Source organism: Monodon monoceros, unplaced genomic scaffold, assembly GCF_005190385.1.
Source record: "Monodon monoceros isolate NGI ecotype Baffin Bay Population unplaced genomic scaffold, NGI_Narwhal_1 Super_Scaffold_21, whole genome shotgun sequence".
Taxonomy (NCBI): domain Eukaryota; kingdom Metazoa; phylum Chordata; class Mammalia; order Artiodactyla; family Monodontidae; genus Monodon; species Monodon monoceros.
In genome coordinates this window covers 31,593,348-31,614,962 of record NW_021703778.1, presented here as the reverse complement: position 1 = coordinate 31,614,962, position 21,615 = coordinate 31,593,348, and the positions used below count along the sequence as shown (strand labels likewise).

General features: G+C 40.8%; 1 protein-coding gene across 1 annotated transcript in view; it reads left to right on the top strand.

Annotated features, from left to right (window-relative positions):
• The window catches only part of TRPM1 (transient receptor potential cation channel subfamily M member 1), an 81,654-nt gene that overhangs the window by 33,268 nt on the left and 26,771 nt on the right, over positions 1-21,615 (top strand). The window contains exons 14-19 of the mRNA XM_029237934.1: positions 1,087-1,227; positions 2,111-2,140; positions 6,309-6,601; positions 9,016-9,244; positions 20,033-20,155; positions 20,703-20,834. Coding sequence (XP_029093767.1) covers positions 1,087-1,227; positions 2,111-2,140; positions 6,309-6,601; positions 9,016-9,244; positions 20,033-20,155; positions 20,703-20,834 — 948 coding nt within the window. The remainder of the gene's footprint in view (positions 1-1,086; positions 1,228-2,110; positions 2,141-6,308; positions 6,602-9,015; positions 9,245-20,032; positions 20,156-20,702; positions 20,835-21,615) is intronic.

Below are 21,615 nucleotides of genomic sequence, written 5' to 3'. Positions count from 1 at the left end.
GCCTCCATGGGACGGACCCCAGGTTTCTACCATCATTTCAGCCATAGGAAATTAACCAAGCAGGAAACAGCACATAGCAAAACATCCTTATAATGGACCAGTCAGCTCTGCCTCCTGGATAAGCCAACTGCCCTCTGGCGTCAATGACTGACTTACAGATGCATGGATGCCCCTCTGCCCTCCTCCCCTCCACCCACACGCTACCTTTATCTCAACACAGCCTCTTCCGTTCTGCTGCAGGACTCTGCCCCTTCACCGACTCCCGGGCACATCAGATAGTTTGCAGTGTTTGTGTTCTTACTGAAATCTGAGGAGTCCCCCAGAAAGTCACAGGGCACCATGTGAAGATTTCCCTAGAAAGTTCCCGGCCCCAGGGATATTCTCTCCGCCCACTGTCTTCCACAGAGTCCTCCTGCCTGCCACGCTGCTCATTCCCTCCTTCTGCAGAAAATCTGGACGCCAGCCCCCCGAAACTGGATTCTCCCCTGCAAGCAGCTGTCAAAGCACCTTCTCAACAAAATGAACCTGCTTTTTGCACCAGCTACACCATCTTTCCTTTATGTATTTTTTCCTTAATCAATATTTTTTTATCAAAGCATAGTTGATTTACAATGTTGTGTTAATTTCTGCTGTACAGCATGATTCAGTTATACATTTATATACATTTTTAATATTCTTTTTTATGGAAGCGTAGTTTATAATGTTGGGTTAATTCCTGCTGTACAGCAAAGTGATTCAATTATACATATATACATTCTTTATATATATATTCTTTTCTTTCCCTTATGTTTAAATGCACATTACAGGCCATTCTGTCCGAGCTCACAGACAAGCCCAGGCCTCTCCCCTCCAGCCTCATGTACTTCTAATTCTTCTCATTGGGAAGTCTAACCCATTTTCTGGAACATGGTTTACCCCCTTATCTCCCACAATCCTATGGAAACAGACTGAAGATTGTTTAATGCCCCGTTGGTACCACTAACTTTCACGTCGTAGGCAGGAATGACCATCATGCCGAGGTGTTGCCGAAGTCCACGCTGTGGGTCCCTTCTCGCAGGGCCTGAGACACAGCTTCTTTTCTTACAGGGCAACCTTCCACCCGATTACCACATCAGCCTCATAGACATTGGGCTCGTGCTGGAGTACCTCATGGGGGGCGCCTACCGCTGCAACTACACAAGGAAGGGCTTCCGGACCCTTTACAACAACCTGTTTGGACCCAAGAGGGTAGGACTCAGCGAACACGTGGTGTTCTGTGGTTCCCAGAATCACATGTGGTTCCTTGCTAGCCTTTCTAATAACTCAGCCGCTTCAAAGCCGAGCTCATCACCCCATCCCCCAGCAAACCTGCCCGTCCTCCTGCAGTGGCTCTCGGTGGGAGGTCTCAGCATGCCTCCAGACGCCCAGGCTTCACCACGCACCTTCCTCCCTCAGCTTGTGGGGCCGCACAGCCCAGCACTTGCCCCTGCCCCATCCTTTGTTCGCAATAGCCTTCTTCCCAGGCTCCCTTGTCTCTGCCCTCTCCCATCCATCCTACCGCTGGACCCGCCCCAGTTCTCCAAAACGAGGGACCCAACAGTGCACTCCCTGCTCAAAAATTCCCGAGGATCCCCAGCGCCTGACGAAGCACTGTCAAGCTCATGATCACAGCATCTGAGACTCTCCCCAGCCGTCCCCACCCTGTTGTGGGCAACCATGTACCACTGCCAGAATCAAACTCTACTACTGTGTCTGCGGCATCTTCCCCCATCAAAACCCCACGTGTGCCGCAAGCCCAATTCACGTGTGAGATCTTCCATGAAGCCCTCGCCTCGCCCGCACTCAGAGCTCCATAGCTCTGTGTCTCCTCTATGGGTGAACTTCTCTGGTTCTACCTGGGATGTGGGTCCCATGTCTGCACATCTCTCTCCTCACCTGACCTGGGCTGACAGAAGCAGAGGTTCCATATTAAAGCATTTCCTTTCCTTGGGTTTGTCCTTAATTGTTAATGATACCAAGTACTTTTTAATCTATTATTATTGCTACTAAAGATATTACTAATGTACAACCCCAGTATCATAACATCAGTTATCTGATTCCATTCATTTTTTTCTCCCCTTTCATTATGCAGCCTAAAGCTCTCAAACTTCTGGGAATGGAAGTAAGTAGGACTTGTTTCCAATGGCTTTATGATATTGTGGTCAAGTATATGGAGCCCTCTTCGTTTTGTATTTAACATAAAATTGCACAAGTTTGTTTTCCATGAATAAATCCACTACACCACACACCAAAATTTACTTGGATGATTTAGTCAAATTATGTAAAAAAAGATCACAGACATGTTTTAAAAGGTAAAAGCCACCCAATTCATTTTTATCAAAATCAAGAACAAGTCAAGCACATCCATTATTGTTGGCATCATTAACCCCACTGGTTTTTAAAAGTGTTCTGGGAATTTTACCACGTGAAAAAATAAATAAAGGAAGGATACTTTAAAAAGGGGGAAAATTATCATCGGCAAAAAAATTTGGTTTCTAGAAAACCCAGACACATTGACAAAGTTTCCTCATAATAGGACAAAAGTATCCAGAAATAACCTTAACAAGGGAACTCAAGAACAAAGCACTGGGACTTCGGTGGTGGTGCAGTGGTTAAGAATCCTCCTGCCAATGCAGGGGACATGGGTTTGAGCCCTGGTCCAGGAAGATCCCACATGCAGTGGAGCAACTAAGCCGCAACTACTGAGCCTGTGCTCTAGAGCCCACAAGCCACAACTACTGAAGCCCGCGCACCTAGAGCCCGTGCTCTGCAACAAGAGAGGCCACCGCAATGAGAAGCCTGTGCACCTCAATGAAGACCCAACGCAGCCAGAAAAATTAATTAATTAATTTTAAAAAAGCACTAGACATGAAAATATATAAATGAGTGAAAGAAATATAACACAGAATATTAAGACTGTCTATTGTAAAGACTCTTCTCAAATTCATGAGTCAAATAGCATCCCAATTTCTGTATGGATACAGGGTAGGTTTTGATTCTGTGTTCACAGTTGACACCGACCTTCAGCATAACTAGAAGGGTTATGATATGCAGCTTTCCGTAAGTCCATGCTCTCTTAGGTTGGTTGCATCATGTTGGCTTTATCTGTTGGGTGAAGGTTTGGTGGAACTCTCCTGTAAAATAGCCTGGTCCCAGTCCTGTGTTTTAGGGGCATATTTTTCACTGCCTTTATAATAATTTTCATAACATGAGTTCATGGAGCTTTTCTATTTTCTAGAGTCAGCTTTGGTCAATTATATTTACCTAGCAAACAATTTACTTCTAGACTTGCAAGTACTTTGGTATAATCCTTTACATAGTATTCTAAATTCTTCAATATCTTTAGTTGTGTGCCATTTCTTGTTCCAATTTTTTTATATTTATATCTTCTCCCTTTTATTCTTAACCATACTTGCCTTCAGATTTGATTGGTATTTTTGCTTTATTAAGCAACTTTCTTTTTTCTGTTTTCTATTTTATTAATATCTTTTATTTGTATTCATTCCTTCCATATACTTTATATGGAGTTACTGTATTATTTTTATTGACTCAATTTGAAAGTGAAGTTTGCCCATTTTCTTTTTTAAAAAATTTTTATTTTAATTAATTAGTTTAAAGGAATCAATCTATATTGACAGATTGTCAAGGCACTGGGATAGATGGGGGATGATTATTTGGAAGTGTATGAGAAAGAGGCCCTTCCCAAGGGACTCCAAACTATACCATATTTATAGTGTTCACGTCATTTTTTTTTTTTTTTTGGCCATGCCATGTGGAATGTGGGATCTTAGTTTCCCAACCAGGGATGGAACCTGTGCCCCCTGAAGTGGGAGCGTGAAGTCTTAACCACTGGACTGCCAGAGAAGTCCCTGCCTATTTTCAATCTTTCCTGTATGCCAATAAATGCATAAAGAGTATAAATTTTTTCTCTGAGCATTGTTTTCATGGTATCCCACAGGTTTGGGTAAGTAGAACTTTCATTGCAATTCATTTCTAAACAGTTTATACTTTCCTCATTAATCCACAAGTTATTTATAAGTGTATTTAAAATTTTCCAGATACAGAATTTTGTTATTGTTGTTATCCTACTCTTGTTGATTTTTAATTTTATTCTTTGAGTGTATACTACATGATTTCTGATATCTGGAATTTGTTGATATAGAAAATCTCAAAAGAATTAGGGAATAATGCCAGGTGGAATTTTGTTAATGATTCATGTGTGTTAGAAACAAATGTGTACTCCCGGTTTGTTGGGTACAATACATATACGTCTTTGTCAGATCAAACTTGGTAATGTTATTATTCAATTTGCTTCTATCTGTACTAATTTTTTCAAGTTGATTTCTAAGTGAGGGGTGTTTAGAGGTTCTTACTGTGATTGTGGATGGGTCAATTTCTTTTTAACTTCCAGTTCATATCTTTTGTTATTTTATCGGGTTGTTTCTTTTTCTTGTTGCTTTGTGGCTATTCTTGCATTTTAGGGAAATTAATCCCTTGTTGGTTATATTCTTTCTCTAGCAATCTTAAAATTACTTTAACATAATTTGCATACAACTAGTATTTTAATAATACAATGTGTTATTGAAAGATAGGCTTAAAAGGGTTTCTGTTTTACAGCATTTCATTAGTCCTTAGTGGATTTTTATTTGACTGGATATATTCTTGAAAATAAAGCTATGTTTATTTTTTAATTTCCATAATGTCAATTTTTAACCTATGTAGACCAACCTTCCTAAATGACCGAAACTGTAGTTTTACTGGGACAAATTAGAAAATTTGAACAAAAACACTTTTTAAATTAATTAATTTATTTATTTATTTTTGGCTGTATTGGGTGTTCGTTGCTGGGCACGGGCTTTCTCTAGTTGAGGCGAGCAGGGCCTACTCTTCGTTGCGGTGTGCGGGCTTCTCATTGCGGTGGCTTCTCTTGCTGTGGAGCATGGGCTCTAGGTGCATGGGCTTCAGTAGTTGTGGCACACGGGCTTAGTTGCTCTGTGGCATGTGGGATCTTCCTGGCCCAGGGTTTGAACCCGTGTCCCCTGCATTGGCAGGCAGATTCTTAACTAATGTGCCACCAGGAAAGTCCCTGAACAAAAACATTTCAATCTAAGGCAAGATACAATAGTTTCAATTAAAATGTCGGACAACTCATTATAAGGTTATAAAACTTGGGTTAGTCATGAACAACATGTGATAGGAATTGGAGAGCCAGTCACCCCCCCTCACCCCCACCCTGCCCAGCCATTCCAGCTGTGTGTATGTGGGCAAATTATTTAGACTTTGGGTCACAACTTCCTCATCTGATGGAATGGAAGACATTCACAACCTCTCAGAGTCAGTATAAGAATAAAAGTGGATCATTGACAAGAAAGCTGTTTGCAAAAGAGCAAATACCCATTTCTGTTATTCTACTGGATACTGAAGCCCTAGCCTGGAATAGTCTGAGCCCCATATATTTCCATGACCCTCCATAAAGTTCAAAATAAAGCTATTACTTTATATATTTTTTAAAAAAAGAAGAATCTGCCTGCCAATGCAGGGGACACGGGTTCGAGCCCTGGGCCGGGAAGATCCCACATGCCGTGGAACAACTAAGCCCGGGCACCACAACTACTGAAGCTTGTGGGCCTAGAGCCCCTGCTCCACAGGAAGAGAAGCCACTACAATGAAAAGCCTGCTCACCGCAACAAAGAGTAGCCCCTGCTCACAGCAACTAGAGAAAGTGTGCAGCAACAAAGACCCAACACAGCCAAAAACAAATTAATTAATTAATTATAATTTTAAAAAATGGAACGCTTGCTTCCTTAAACCATTAGTAGGGAAACAAGACATTTTTCTCCATCCCCTTTTACATTTTTCCTATTAATCTCCGGTTCAGCGGTATCTGGCAAACGAATGTTGGTGCTTGAAGACTCCCCTGAGGAAATAAGCTACAGGCTTTATCTCTCCCATGGGGTGATTTGGATTGAAGTGTTTTCTTTGTTTTAGTTTTGCGGTATCGCTTCAATTTTTAGAGGCTTCTGGGGAAAAGAAACCCCTGCCAACCCAGGCGTATAAACTCTTCAAACAGTAGTATGCCTTTTCAGCTCATTTGGTCTTCGATGGTTTACTTCTCATAATAAACATGTGCATCTTTTCAAAAGAATTAGTACACTGGTTGGAAACCGCAGATGTACTTAGAATTCTCTTTATTCCCTTGGATGGAGAGGTTTCCCTTTTTCCAGTTGTCCTGAAACCCTTTGTTGCACGTTTATGGCAGAACCATGGCAAAGGTGCTTCTCTCCCCTCAGGATGATGAGCCTCCAGCCAAAGGGAAGAAAAAGAAGAAGAAGAAAAAGGAGGAGGAGTTGGACATCGATGTGGACGACCCCGCCGTGAGTCGATTCCAGTACCCCTTCCACGAGCTGATGGTGTGGGCTGTGCTGATGAAGCGCCAAAAAATGGCAGTCTTCCTCTGGCAGCGGGGGGAGGAGAGCATGGCGAAGGCCCTGGTGGCCTGCAAGCTCTACAAGTCTATGGCCCACGAGTCCTCCGAGAGCGAGCTGGTGGACGACATCTCCCAGGATCTGGACAACAACTCGAAGTGAGTGTCCAGAGGGAATTTAAGGACCAGGAGACACTATGGTCCTGAGCACTGTCCCTTTGCTGGGAAGGGTGGCAAATGTATCTCTCACTTAAGTACAATTACCTTTAGAGCTTGTTCATCAAGTGCTTTGTCCATTGTGTCAGCATTTTTCCTTCTGTCTCTCTGAGGTGTTTCTGGACTCTCATTGTTTTTGTTGACTGCCTTCTGGTGCAAACTGTGGAAACCCAATTTTAATCAATATATGTTTTTTGTTGAAATATAGTTGATTTACAATGTTGTGGTAATGTCTGCTGTACAGCGAAGTGACTCAGTTATATATATACATATATATACATATATATATATATACACATTTTTTAAATATTCTTTTCCATTATGGTTTATCACAGAATATTGAATACAGTTCCCTGTGCTATGCAGTAGGACCTTGTTTATCCATTCTATATATGAAAGCTTACCCCAACTTCCCTCCCCCTTGGCAACCACCAGTCTGTTCTCTATATCCATGATTCTGTTTCTGGGAAACATAATTTTAGTGCAAAGACAATGAGACCAATTTTCATAAGGAAACAACCTTAGTGAACCTGTGCCCTTGGACTTGACCTTCACAAGTACCTCTGGATTTCCCCCCCCTTAGGACGGCTACAGGGAGCTGGAGTTGGGTATTTCCCTCCCTCTAGTTCAGTTAGGCTCTGATAAAACACCAATAGGTTAAGCTCTGGTTAGCCAGTTTCCCCCGAGGGCAGGCCTTGCTATGAAGAACAGAGTGCTCTGGGCATAGTTCAGAATGGACCCTTTCCCCTCTCCCAGATGGCAGCATGAGAGGATTCTTCCCCCATCTTCTCTGTGAGAACTTGGTGGGGCTCCTGGAGGTAAAACTCACAAAAATGTGGACACTTCTCTAAGCCTGGGCCACCCGGAGTTATTAACTTGCAGACTTGTCCTCGCGGGGCCTCCACAAACTCATCAATTACAGTTCAGGTTTTCCAACCTGGCGCTGGTTCCCCGGGTTTGTGCTCCATTAAGTTGTGATTCTCAGTATCTGCCTTCTGTCTTTCCAGTTTGGTGGACAGCAATTTGCCCTGTGACCTCAATTCTCTGATGAATCTAGAAAAGTCGTGGATTTTGAGTTTGTTGAGCTTTTGTACTTTTTATTAGGACAGAGTGGCAACTTCCAAGTCCCTTACGTGTGGAACCAGAAACCGGAAGTCCCCGTGCAACTTTACCGACATGTGAACTTGAATTGTACACAGGCCCCTCTGCCAACATGTAATGTCTTTGTTTTGTGAAGCACCCTGCTTATCTTTCGGACTGGATTTCTAAAATCACTAGCTGACTTCTAAACATCAGGTGTTCAAGACTCTTACAAATAGGGAGGCGTTCCCCTGCCTCCATCTGTTGGCAAGCCCTGTCCCTCTGCTTCCTAGAGGACCCTCGTGGTGACACCCTGCAGCCCGTGGGGCCTGAGGCTAGAAGATACTGCAGAGTCTGCGTCTCCATCCCCCACAAGTAATGCCTCCCTTTTTCATCCTTCCACTCAGAACTGGCATCAAATCTTCTATAAAATGGAGAAACAAAAGCAAAGAAAGGTGATCCCTATAGGACTGTACCTTAATCACATCGATGCCACACAAAAAGTTGAAGGAACAAGAAATGTTCATGACTATCATTAAATCCTCGCATCAGGGTCATGTGGAAAGGGAATACATCTTATGTTCACAAATCACCTGTGTCCCCTTCTCCATCCGCCACTTGGTTCCCATCACTCCCCCTGCCCCACCTCCAGCAATTGGTCCTCCCTGCTCTGGGTCCTCATGGCAACTAGACCTTGTCTCCTTCACAGCACTGAGAGTGCTCTTGTAATCCATTTGTCACTGAAGTATTACACTCATACGGGAGAAGGCACGTGTGCAAAACATGCAGCTTGATGACTGTTCACAAACCCAGCACACAACTTTGACCAGCACCCTCAAGAAACAGGACCCTACCTGTGCCACCAGCCCTCCTGGAGGCCTTTTCAATGTCCACCTCTCCCCTGCACCAAGGATGGCCACTGTTCTGACTTCCAGTCCCACAAGCGCTGTTTTCAAACTCTCATTTGCCATCTTTTCCATCTGCATCCCTGTTCCGTGAATGCCTGAGGGAAGGGACTTTGTCTTTGCTCTGTCCCTGGGGCCTGAGGGGCAGACTTGGGATCCACCTAAAGCTCCATCTACAGCAAGAGCAGTCAGCCCCTGACGTGGCTAAGCACGGCCCCTGGCCCCTGGCCGTCCCCTCTGGGGACATCCCCTGGAGCTCCCAGAGGACAGGGAGTCAAAGACTCTGTGTCCTGTGGCTCCACGACATCCCCGCGGACACAGCTCTGTAATGAAGAGCATGTGACCCCCCTGCTCCCATTTCTGTCTCTGCAGAGACTTTGGCCAGCTTGCTGTGGAGCTCTTGGACCAGTCCTACAAGCATGACGAGCAGATCGCCATGAAACTGCTGACCTACGAGCTGAAAAACTGGAGCAACTCGACCTGCCTCAAACTGGCTGTCGCAGCCAAACATCGGGACTTCATCGCCCACACCTGCAGCCAGATGCTGCTGACTGACATGTGGATGGGAAGGCTGCGGATGAGGAAGAACCCTGGCCTGAAGGTATGCGTGACGTGGTCGGTAAGCACGGTATAGTGACAAGTGCCACCCGTGAGCTCTGACTCCCTGCCTGGCTGAGCTAAGCACTTGCTGTGGTTTATACATCCATGACTCTGAACAACCCCAGGAAGGAGACGCCATGGCAATCCTTGTCTTACAGGAGAACCGGAAGCTTCAAGACTAAGGGATAGGATCTGAGCTGCAAGGCATGGGTCTGGCTCCTGAATCCACGTGGTCTAACGCCAGAGCCTGACCTGCAGCATGAGTGGCTTACAGGCTTGGAGTCCACCCTAGCTAGCCATGCATCCCTGGACCAGCCACCCGCCACTAAAGCAGGCACCTGAGCTCTATTTCTATAGATGCCCTTATAACTCTGAAATTGTCTGATATCGTTTTGTTCTACTTTTAAAAAACTTTTACTGAAATATAGTTGATTTACAAGGTTGTGTTAGTTTCAGGTGTACAGCAAAGTGATTCAGATATATATATATATATATAAATAAATATACATATTCTTTTTTTTACGTTCTCTTCCATTATAGGTTATCACAAGATATTGAGTAGAGTTCCCTGTGCTATACAGGAGGTCCTTGTTGGTTATCTATTTTATATATAGTAGTTTGTGCCTGTTAATCCCAAACTCTTAATTTATCCCTCCCCCTCTTCCCCTTTGGTGGCCACAAGTTTGTTTTCTATGTCTGTGAGTCTATTTCTGTTTTGTAAATAAGTTCATTTGTATCCTTTCTTTAGATTCCACATATAAGCGATATCATATGATATTTGTCTCTCTCTGACTTACTTCACTTAGTATCATAATCTCTAGGTCCATCCATGTTGCTGTAAATGGCATTATTTCATTCCTTTTTTATGGCTGAATAATATTCCATTGTGTATATACACCACATCTTCTTTATCCATTCATCTGTCAATGGACACTTAGGTTGCTGTCTGATATCATTTTAATTGGCAATGTTTTCATTCTATGGGGTTTATGAGAGAATATGAAGCTATGAAAGTGTTTGAAAAGGATTTAGGGGATAGAAAATTGTACTGAGACCAAATCCCAGCTCTGCTGTTTACTACTGTTAATGACTAGGTTATCTTAAGGAGATATTCTAATCTTCAGATAACCTACTCTGTGATAGCAATATTATACTGAGCTCATGGGATTGCTGTGAGGATAAAGAAAAGACCATATATGTTATCCTGGGCATCAGGGTTCTGACATACAGAAGGCACTTCGTTTCTTAAAAATATGTTGGAAACTGGGGCTTCCCTGGTGGCGCAGTGGTTGAGAGTCCGCCTGCCGATGCACGGGACACGGGTTCGTGCCCCGGTCCGCGAAGATCCCACATGCCACAGAGCAGCTGGGCCCGTGAGCCATGGCCGCTGAGCCTGTGTGTCTCGAGCCTGTGCTCCGCAACGGGAGAGGCCACAACAGTGAGAGGCCCGCGTACCGCAAAGAAAAAAAAAATGTTGGAAACAGTTCTCAAAGCTTTCTGAGATGCTTTTCCTGGGTTATAATCCTCAAATTTGGCTTGAATAAAAATTTCCATTTCTTTCTTTAAAAAAATATATAAATGTCATGCCTAATTACCCAATTATACGCAATGCACTAAGCTGATATTATACATAAGTTTGGATATTAATAAATAGTTTTTAGAATATCAAGAATAATGAGAAGATCCTGAAGATTTTTTTTTTAAAAAGAGCAGGTTTCCTACAAAGGGATGAACATCAGGTTGGCATCAGACTTTCCATTAATAATACTGAAACCTAGAAGGCACTGAAACAAGGCCTTCATAGTTCTGAGAGGATTTGGAACCTGGATTTTTTTTTTTTTTTTTACCCAGTCCAGCTATTTTAAACATGAGGATAGGATATCTATTTAAGATAGACAAAGATTCAAGTTATATACTTTCTACTTACTCCTTCAGAAAAAGTACTTCAGCAGGCATTCCATTGAAAGAAGCGTTCAAAATTGCAAGAACACAGGTGATGTGGAATGCAAGAAACAAACCCCAGTTTTTAAAAATCCCCATATGAAAAAGCAGTTGGATGAAATGAGTGCAAAGAGTCAGTGATATGCAAGAAGAAAGTACACAGAAGAATAGAAATGATTCCAACAAATAGATGCAGTGACGAAGATGCTATAAAGTATCAGGGGTATGGGTTAGGGAAACAAAAAGAGTTCATAATCATTAATGAGAAAATAGAAGTAGAATCAAATACCAGGGAAAACAAAAAAAACTGCACACAAAAGTTAAGGCTCAGTTATGATTTAACTTAAAATTTGGTACGATTTTTGAGTGATAGAAGGTAAAAAAGACCATTTGACCTTTGATACCATGATCAGGTTTCTCTAGTAGCACCAGAATTCTACATTAAAATTGCAATCACAGCACGCCATGTGGCTGTACAATTGACAGTATTTTATACGGTAATAAAAATGTAAATGCTTTTTATTGATCTTCAGTTTTTTAGAATAATCCAATAGACAGAGTATTGAAGACCTAAATATAAATCCTAAATATAATACAAAGGTTATCAAGTATGAAACTATGAAAGTAAAGGTACAGCTAAGAAAAGTTGGCTGGTGGGAAGGGGAAGAGAGAGGGGCAAACAGCATAATATCCCCATGTTGTAAAGTGGGGAATCAGAACTGTCAAGAGTTGTTGAAACAAGAGGTGAAGATTCCAGTTTATTGTGTAAAGTTACAAAGGTAACTTCATAGGAACTGAAAGTACTGATGTGGTTGTTAAAAATGGGAGCAGAGGGGGAAGGAGATAAATTAAGATAAAGTCTCATCTAAAATAATAGGATGTCAATAGATATTTAGATGACTAAGATAGTACTTAAATTAACAAAGAAATAGCAACATAAGATATTGCCTATGTTGCTAAAAATATGAAAGTATCCATAACAGCTAAAACCAGAAATAGAAGCAAGTGTCTCAAACTAGAATTCAAAAATTTCTTTTGAAGACAAATGATATGAAACTATATATTTAAAAAAACACTCTGGGAACCTGAGTACATCAACCCAGAATAACCAACATCAAGACACACTTTAATAAAGTTATTGGATTTTAATGAAAAAAAGAATTCTTTGAGCTTCTAGGCAAAAAAAAAAAAAATCAAGTGACTTCTAAGGGAAAAAAATTCAATTATCATCAGACTTTCAATAGCAACCATTTATGTCAGAAAATAAAAATGGTGTGTATCATATAAAAATACTCCCAGAAAGAAAATTGAGGCAAAGATTTTATATCTAGCAAAAGTGATGGTCAAATATAAAGGGTACACATGACATGTTGCCAACAGGCAAGAACTCAGGGAAATATTGTTCCTATGAGCACTTTCTGAAGAATCTGTTAGAGAAAGAATCTCCAACAACCAAAATAACCAGAGAGGCATCAGCAACAGGGCTGATAGCATCAGATACATATTTACTTGTAGTGTTAAAACTAAGTGACAGTTAAGTGGGAGAGAAAATAGTATATAACAGCTATATGTTCTGATAATATAGATATAATAGAACCATTTAAATATGAGAGGAGGGACTTCCCTGGTGGCGCAGTGGATAAGAATCCGCCTGCCAATGCAGCGGACATGGGTTCGAGCCCTGGTCGGGGAAGATCCCACATGCCATGGAGCAACTAAGCCCGTGCACCACAACTACTGAACCTGCGCTCTAGAGCCCTCCAGCCAAAACTACTGAGCCTGCGCACCTAGAGCCTGTGCTCCGCAACAAGATTAAGCCACAGCAAGGAGAAGCCCACACATCTCAATGAAGAGCAGCCCCTGCTCGCTGCAACTAGAGAAAGCCCGTGCGCAGCAACGAAGACCCAACACAGCTAAAAATAAATAAAATTACATCTTTTTAAAAGAGTAAAATCAAATAAAAGAATAAAAATGAGAGGAGAATGGGGAGCACCTGTACAAAAAAAAGTGTAACTTTTCAGCAATCATAATTGATAGTGGTAGTATTAGCATCATTATTCTGGAACTATTAAGTTAAAGCAACTGATTAACAGTGAGATATTTGGATTCTGTCACCCCCCTCTGTCCTTGAGAACTAGGACTTGGTGAGGAAGAAAAGGAAACACAGATGTAATCTGGAAGAGGATAAGCAGAAAAGCTTATAGTACTTAATTGGAAGCATCAATATGAATTCATTCCAGCTCTGGCCAATGAAAAGCCTAGAAACAAAGACCTACCCAAAAGCATGAACATTCCGAGTGCCCAGATCGTGGCTTTGAAATATCATTTCCCATTCACTGAAGCCAGAACTTCTTGGAGAAATGGTTGATTCCAGGTCTGTAGCAGGATATGAACAAGATGAGCCCAGAAGATTTGACACACCAGATGTTAAAGAAGCTATCAAGGACCCCTAGGGTCAGTTCAGGGGGACCCAGGAGCAAACATGAAGAGGCTTCCACTGGTCAAACGAACAGGACAGTTTGACTTTCAATACTATTACTAATAGCAATGAATAGTAAATATCTTTAAATCCATGAGTTCATAACAATATTTTTAAGTAAACATATACACTAATAAAGAACTATCAGGAAGAAAAATTAAGAAAACAGTCATCCCATATACAGTTGTATCAAAAAGAATAAAACACCTAGGAATAAATTTAACAAAGAAGGTGAAAACCTGTATATTGAAAACTATGAGATATTCATGAAAGTAATTGAAGACACAAATAAATGGAAAGATATTCCATGCTCAATGATTAGAAGAATTAATATTGTTAAAAAGTCCATGCTACCCAAAGCAATATACAGATTTAATGCAATCCCTATTAAAATTCCAATAGCATTTTTCACAGAAATAGAACAAGCAATCCTAAACTTTATGGGGATCCAAAAAGATTCCCAATAGCCAAAGCAGTTTTGAGAAAGAAGAACAAAGCTGGAGGCTTCATGCTTCCTGATTTCAAACCTTATTACAAAGCTATTGTAATTAAAACAATGGAAACAGGAACATAGATCAATGGAACAGAATAGAGAGCCCAGAAATAAACCCATGCATATATGGTCAATAAATTTATGACAAAGAAGCCAAGAATATACAATAGGGAAAGGATAGTCTCTTCAATAAATCATGTTGGGAAAATTGGACAGCCACATGCAATGAAACTGAACCACTATTTTATACCATACCCCCGAATTAACACAAAATGGATTAAAGACTTGAACATAAGACCTAAAACCATAAAACTCCTTGAAGAAAACATAAGCCCTTGACATGGTGATGATTTTTTTTAATCTGACACCAAAAGCAAAGGCAACAAAAGCAAAAATAAACAAGTGGGACTACATCAGACTAAAAAGCTTCTGCACAGCCAACGAAATCATCAACAAAGTGAAAAGGCAACGTACTGAATGAGAGAAAATAGTTGCAATTGTATGTCTGATAAGGGGCTAATATCCAAGATATATAAAGAACTCATACAATTTAAAAGCAAAAAAACAAACAAACCAACAATCCAATTAAATAATGGGCAGAAGATCTGAATAGACATTTTTCCAAAGAAGACATACAGCTGGCCAACAAGCACATGAAAATATACTCAACATCACAAATCACCAGGGAAATACAAATCAAAACCACAATGAGATATCACCTCACACCTGTCAGAATGGCCATCACCAAAAAGGCAAGAAGTTTTGGCAAGGATGTGGAGAAAAGGAAACGCTGGTGCATTGTTGGTGGGAATGTTGGTGGGTGTTCAGCCACTATGGAAAACAGTATGAAGGTTCCTCAAAAAATTAAAAATAGAACTACCATATGACCCAACAATTCCACAACTGAGTATTTATCCAAAGAAAACAACACTAACTTGAAAAGATATCTGCACCCTAGGTTCATTGCAGCATTATTTACAATGGCCAAGACATGGAAACAACTTAAGTGTGCATTGATGGATGAATGGATAAAAAATTGTGATATATATATATATGTACATATATATGTATGCAATGATATATATACACACAATGGAATATTATTATATATACACAATGTATATTTTATACTTTTATATATATATACATATATAAAATGGAATATTATTCAGCCATAAAATGAATGAAATCTTGCCTTTTGCGATGTGGATGGACCTCGAGGGCATTGTGCTAAGTGAAATAAGTCAGACAGAGAAAGACAAATACATTATGATGTCTTTTACATGTGAAAACTAAAAAAACCAAAAAGCAAGTTCATAGACACAGAGAACAGATTGGTTGTTGACAGAAGCAGGGGTGAGGATGGAGTGGGAGAAATGGGTGAACTGGTTTTTATTTTTTTAGTTTAACTAAATTGAATACTTTATAATAAAAATAACCCACAATGAGATAGCACTACACACCCACTAGAAAAGCTAAAATTAAAAGACTGACCATACCAAGTGTTGGCAAGCATGTGGAAGAACTATAACCCTTCTACACTGCTGGTGGCAATACGAAATAGTTAAAAAAAGAAAAATTAGTTACCTTCAGTAGCTGATAGGAAACCAATTCATTATCTTGAAAACAGGTACATAAAGGGGAAAGAATCAAGCATTTATCCTGCATTTTCTATATGACCTGAACCACTGGGTAACCACTGAGTAGATAAGGGAAACATCTCTTTGTAGAATTATTCCAGCCAAGAAATGGAAACCAAATGATAGCATTAGAACAGTACCAATTTTCAACCCCAGTGAGTTGATGAATTGACATCAACTGCTGCTAACATCACCAAAAGAGAAACGGTATACTTTTTTTTTTTTTTTTTTTTTGTGGTACGCGGGCCTCTCACTGTTGTGGCTCTCCCGTTGCGGAGCACAGGCTCCGGATGCACAGGCTCAGCGGCCTTGGCTCATGGGCCCAGCCGCTCCGCGGCATGTGGGATCTTCCCAGACCGGGGCACGAACCCACGTCCCCTGCATCGGCAGGTGGACTCTCAACCACTGCGCCACCAGGGAAGCCCAAGAGAAATGGTATATTTTTTAATGAAAGAACATGCCATCTACAGTCTTGGCCATAGGGCTCAAACCTGGGTCTGTTTTTGTTTCATAGATATGTTCATTTGTGTCGTATTTTAGATTCCACGTGTAAGTGATATCATATTGTATTTGTCTTTCTCTGTCTGACTTACTTTACTTAGTATGATAATCTCTAGGTCCATCCAGGTTGCTGCAAATGGCACTATTTCATTCTTTTTTATGGCTGAGTAATAGTCCATTGTATATATGTACCACGTCTTCTTCATCTAGTCATCTGTCGATGGACATTTAGGTTGTTTTCATGTCTTGGCTATTGTAAATAGTGCTTCTATGAACATTGGGATGCATGCATCTTTTTGAATTATAGTTTTGTCTGGATATATGCCCAGGAGTGGGATTGCTACATCATATGGCAACTCTATTTTTAGTAACCTTCATACTGAACATATCTACAAAGCAGAAACAGACTCACAGACATAGAGGACAGACTTGTGGTTGCCAAGGGGGAGGAGGGGTTGGGGAGGGAAGGATTGGGAGTTTGGGATTAGCAGATGCAAACTAGTATATATAGGATGGATAAACAACGAGGCCCTACTCTATAGCACAGGGAATTATATTCAATATCCTGTGATAAACCATAATGGAAAAGAATATGAAAAAGAATATATATAACTGAGTCACTCTGCTGTGCAGCAGACATTAAACATGACATTGTAAATCAACCCTACTTCAATAAAATTTACAAAACAGCCTGGGTCTGATCCAGCCTCTGCATCCAGCTGCCAAGTGGCAGGAGAAAACAAGGGCAGAGGAGCATCCCCAAATCCAGTCCGTGATGAAGTCTACAGGTCCAAATGTTCTATCTCTTCAACCCATAAACAACCAGGAAACATATATTTTAAAAAGCAATTTTTAAACATGCCAGAATTTTAAAGAGCAAGATGAAACTATAGAATCTATAGCAGTGCTGTCCAACAGAAATAAAATGCAAGCCACATATGTCATTTAAAATTTTCTAGTTAAGAAAGTAAAATTTTTAATAGTTACAAAAAGTTTTTTAAGTACATTGTAAAAAGTAAAAAGGAAGCAGTTGAAATTAATTTTAATAATATATTTATTTAAACCAGTATATACAAAATATTATCATTTCAACATGTTTTTGAAAGGAAAAAAATCACTAATGAGATAGTCTATATGCTTTTTTTTGTACTAAGTCTTTGAAATCCAGTGGGTATTTTTCTGTCATTTCCTTCTTTACCTAATGCTACTTTTAGATATAATGTCTACCCAAAGGTATAAATATTTGTAAGCATCAGATTTCCTCCCAAGCATTTTTTTTTTTCTTTTGCGGTACGCGGGCCTCTCACTGTTGTGGCCTCTCCCCTTGCGGAGCACAGGCTCCAGACGCGCAGGCTCAGCGGCCATGGCTCACGGGCCCAGCCGCTCCACGGCATGTGGGATCTTCCCGGACCGGGGCACGAACCCGTGTCCCCTGCATCGGCAGGCAGACTCTCAACCACTGCGCCACCAGGGAAGCCCCCTTCCAAGCATTTTTAATTCACAGCATAAATATATAATTATTTTAAAGCAGGGATGGTTTGTTCTTTTTTTAATTTAATTCTTTGAATAGGTCATAAGGACATGCACATATTAAAAAATTAAAACTATTTTAAAGTATAAGTGACAAGTCTCCTTCCCAACTCCTGTCCCCCATATGGCTTGTTCTACCCATTGGCAACCACTGATATTTGTTTCTTATGTATATTTCCATATATAAAGCTACTATGAATAACTATTCTTTTTTCCTTCTTTTCATGATGAGGTAAATATTCTTTTTTTTTTTTCCTTTTCACAAGGGTTGGCATCGTTATTGTTTTGTACCTTCCTTTTTCACTTCCTCTGGGACACAGAATATTCCTTCATTCTTACCTGCTTCCCCAGTTCTCCTTCATGGTCCTTCATGACCAGTCCCCAGTGAGGCCATGGAGGTCACTCCTGCCTGGGGGTGCTACACTCACTGCCACCATGAGTGCTCTTGGACACATACCGTATCTCACTTACCTGCTGTATAAATGTCCAGAAGGGGAATTGGTGGCCCCGTGGGGATATGCACTTGCAATCTTGATAGCTCTCCCTCTGTGGAGGTGTCCACCTATAGTGTAGGGAATGTCTTGTTTTCCTACAATTCCACCAATACAGTGTGTGAGCAAACATTCCAATCTAATGGTAAAAAATGAGATCTCTGTGTAGTTTCTTTGAATGTCTCTTATTATGAGTGAGGACAAGCCCATTTTCCTCTCAGTACAAATGTCCCTAAGTTCACTGCCTTTGCCCATTTTTCTGCTGGGTTGTTAGAATTTTTCTTCTTGACTTCTAGAAGATCCTTTCTAATTAGAAAGATTAGCCCTTTGCCTGTCACATGAGCTGCAAATATGTTTGCCCAGAAGTTATTTTTTACTTTGGTTAAGGCATGTTTTCATTGTGCAGAAGTTTGTGGTTTTTTTTCAGTATCAAAGGTATTGATCTTTATTTTGATTGCTTCTTGATTTGGGAGCCTAATTAGAGAGGCCTTCTCCTACTCTCCATTTATGAAAGAATTTTCATGTGGTGATTGTTAGTTGTTTTATCTTCTCTCTGTGCCCCCTCCCTTTTTTTTCTTTCACGAAATATTTGAGCTAGATGCAATTTATTCTGGTGTATGTGTGAGATATGAATCCAACCTAATTATTTTCTAGATGATCACCCAGTTTCTCAATACAGTTTATTAAATAGTCATCTTTACTCCTCCCATTGGAGGTGGTGTTTGTATCACAAATTAATTGCCTATGTGTAGTTGAATCATTTTCTGGACCTTCCATTCTGCTCTATTGTTTGGTCTCTTCGTGCACCTGTACCACTTTGTTTTAATTATTGGTGCTTTATAATATAATTTTTAGTATATGGTAGAAATAACCCTTTTGTGTTACTCTTTTTTTTGAGATTTTTTTTTTGATGTGGATCATTTTTAAAGTCTTTATTGAATTTGTTACAATATTGCTTCTCTTTTATGTTTTGGTTTCTTGGCCGTGAGGCATGTGGGATCTTAGCTCCCTGACCAGAGATCAAACCGCCACCCCTGGTATTGGAAGGCGAAGTCTTAACCACTGGACTGCCAGGGAAGTCCCCCTTTTGTGTTATTCTTAATAATGGATTGCTGAGGGGAAACTTTAAAAAATTAGCATTGAACGTTGGGGACAGAGTTCCGTATTGAAGACACACTGCATGGCACTGACAAAAATGACAAGGGTTTCCATCTATGAGCTAGGCCATCCTTCTGCTGTCTAGGCAGAGCCCAAGTAAGTCCTACATTCATGAGTCACGTTTGTCTTCCAACTCTTGGTCCATATATTCACATTTACATCTAAGTTATTCCTATATAAATATTTTTGGTCTACTTCACTAGAGGTATCATTTTATTTATTTATTTATTTTTACTTACTATATTTTACTTTAAAAAATTGCCTGCTTTGAAACACTGTGCAAGATCTTCGCTTTTTAAGTCAGGATTCCACACAATACTGCTTGCTGTTCATCTAGAAAAATCTGGTGGATGATCTTAAATTTCTCAGTGTCTGCAATTCTATCAACATAGCAAACAGAATAAGCCACAGACCGTCAGAGCAGAGATAGACCTGTTCCAGGGCTGCTGGATTACTGATTAATGCTGAAGATCATAATTAAAAATTTTTTGCCTATACTGGGAAAATTTTTAAGAATTACCATAGCTTAAAAATCCACTTTTCTCATCATACCTAGGTTATCATGGGGATTCTTCTCCCCCCGACCATCTTGTTTTTGGAATTTCGCACCTGTGATGACTTCTCATATCAAACATCCAAGGAAAATGAAGACGGCAAAGAAAAAGAGGAGGAGAATATGGTCAGTGATACCCTTGATTCTAAAAGTATCCATCAACTCTCATTTTCAAAATAGTTGTGATTTCTCTCGACGTGAATTTAGAAACTGCAAGAATTGGGGACATTTTTATAATCCTTGATTTTTTAAAAAACATCTTTATTGGAGTATAATTGCTTTACAATGGTGTGTTAGTTTCTGCTGTATAACAAAGTGAATCAGCTATACATATACATATATCCCCATATCTCCTCCCTCTTGCGTGTCCCTCCCACCCCTCCCCATCCCACCCTTCTACGTGGTCACAAAGCACCGAGCTGATCTCCCTGTGCTATGCAGCTGCTTCCCACTAGCTATCTATTTTACATTTGGTAGTGTATATATGTCCATGCCACTCTCTCACTTCATCTCAGCTTACCCTTCCCCCTCTCCGTGTCCTCAAGTCCATTCTCTATGTCTGCGTCTTTTATATCCTTGATTTTTGAGGCACCTGTCTGTTAAATATGGTGCTGGAGTCCAAGGCGTTTCCCATCTGGCAGCCTGCTTGCCACGTGCTCTGCTCTGTTTCCAGGATGCGAATGCAGACACTGGCTCGAGAAAGGGGGACGAGGAGAATGAACAAAAAAAGCAAAGAAGTGTTCCCATCGGGACCAAGATCTGTGAATTCTACAACGCTCCTATTGTCAAGTTCTGGTTTTACACGGTAAGTTCCCCGCCCTTAGCCTTCACCATTTAGCATGTTTTAGACATGTCAGAATCAAGAAAATTGTCAAGGGCTTTAAAAAAGTGTTTTTTTAAAAAAATCAATGGATTAAAATTAATTATGAAAACAGAAGTGGGACTAACTCAGAATCTTCAGCTAAAATTGGATCTAGATAGATATCTTGTCATATATTTATACATAGGAATGTGGCCATCCTAGCCCCAAATACACCATTTCATAAAGCAAAATAGTCATATTCTATTTGCTCAAGATGAAGGATTTTTCAAATGTCTTTAGTAATACAAACTTAGGGAAGTAGAGTTTTATTCCAACAATGAACAAAGATGACTAGTATTTAGAGAGCAAGCTCACAGATGTCATTTTTCAGGAGACTGACGGGGTTACTCAAAGAGTAGGGTTGAACCCAGAGCATGAAGTCCTGGAATAGAGGAGCAAATCAAGGCATCTCTGCTCTCAAGTGCAGGCCACACTGACCTTGTGACCGCACACTCTCCTCCAGCCCCATCAGTGGCCTCTGTCTGGACGGCTCCAGCAGAGTGGTGCACCCAGAACAAGAGTGGCCCAGCCTTATGCACGTGGATGGGCAGGAAAAGTGGGGCGAGGAGACTGGAGCAGCTTGGAAGCCTTTGGAGGAAACTGGCTCAGGTGCAGGCCGTCCCAGCAGGGGTGGCAGGCATGCTGTGGTTCCTGCAACCACTGCAGTCCGGGGGAGGGACAATATTCATGAAGTCCCAAATGCCAAGCAGCAGCACACGCCTGG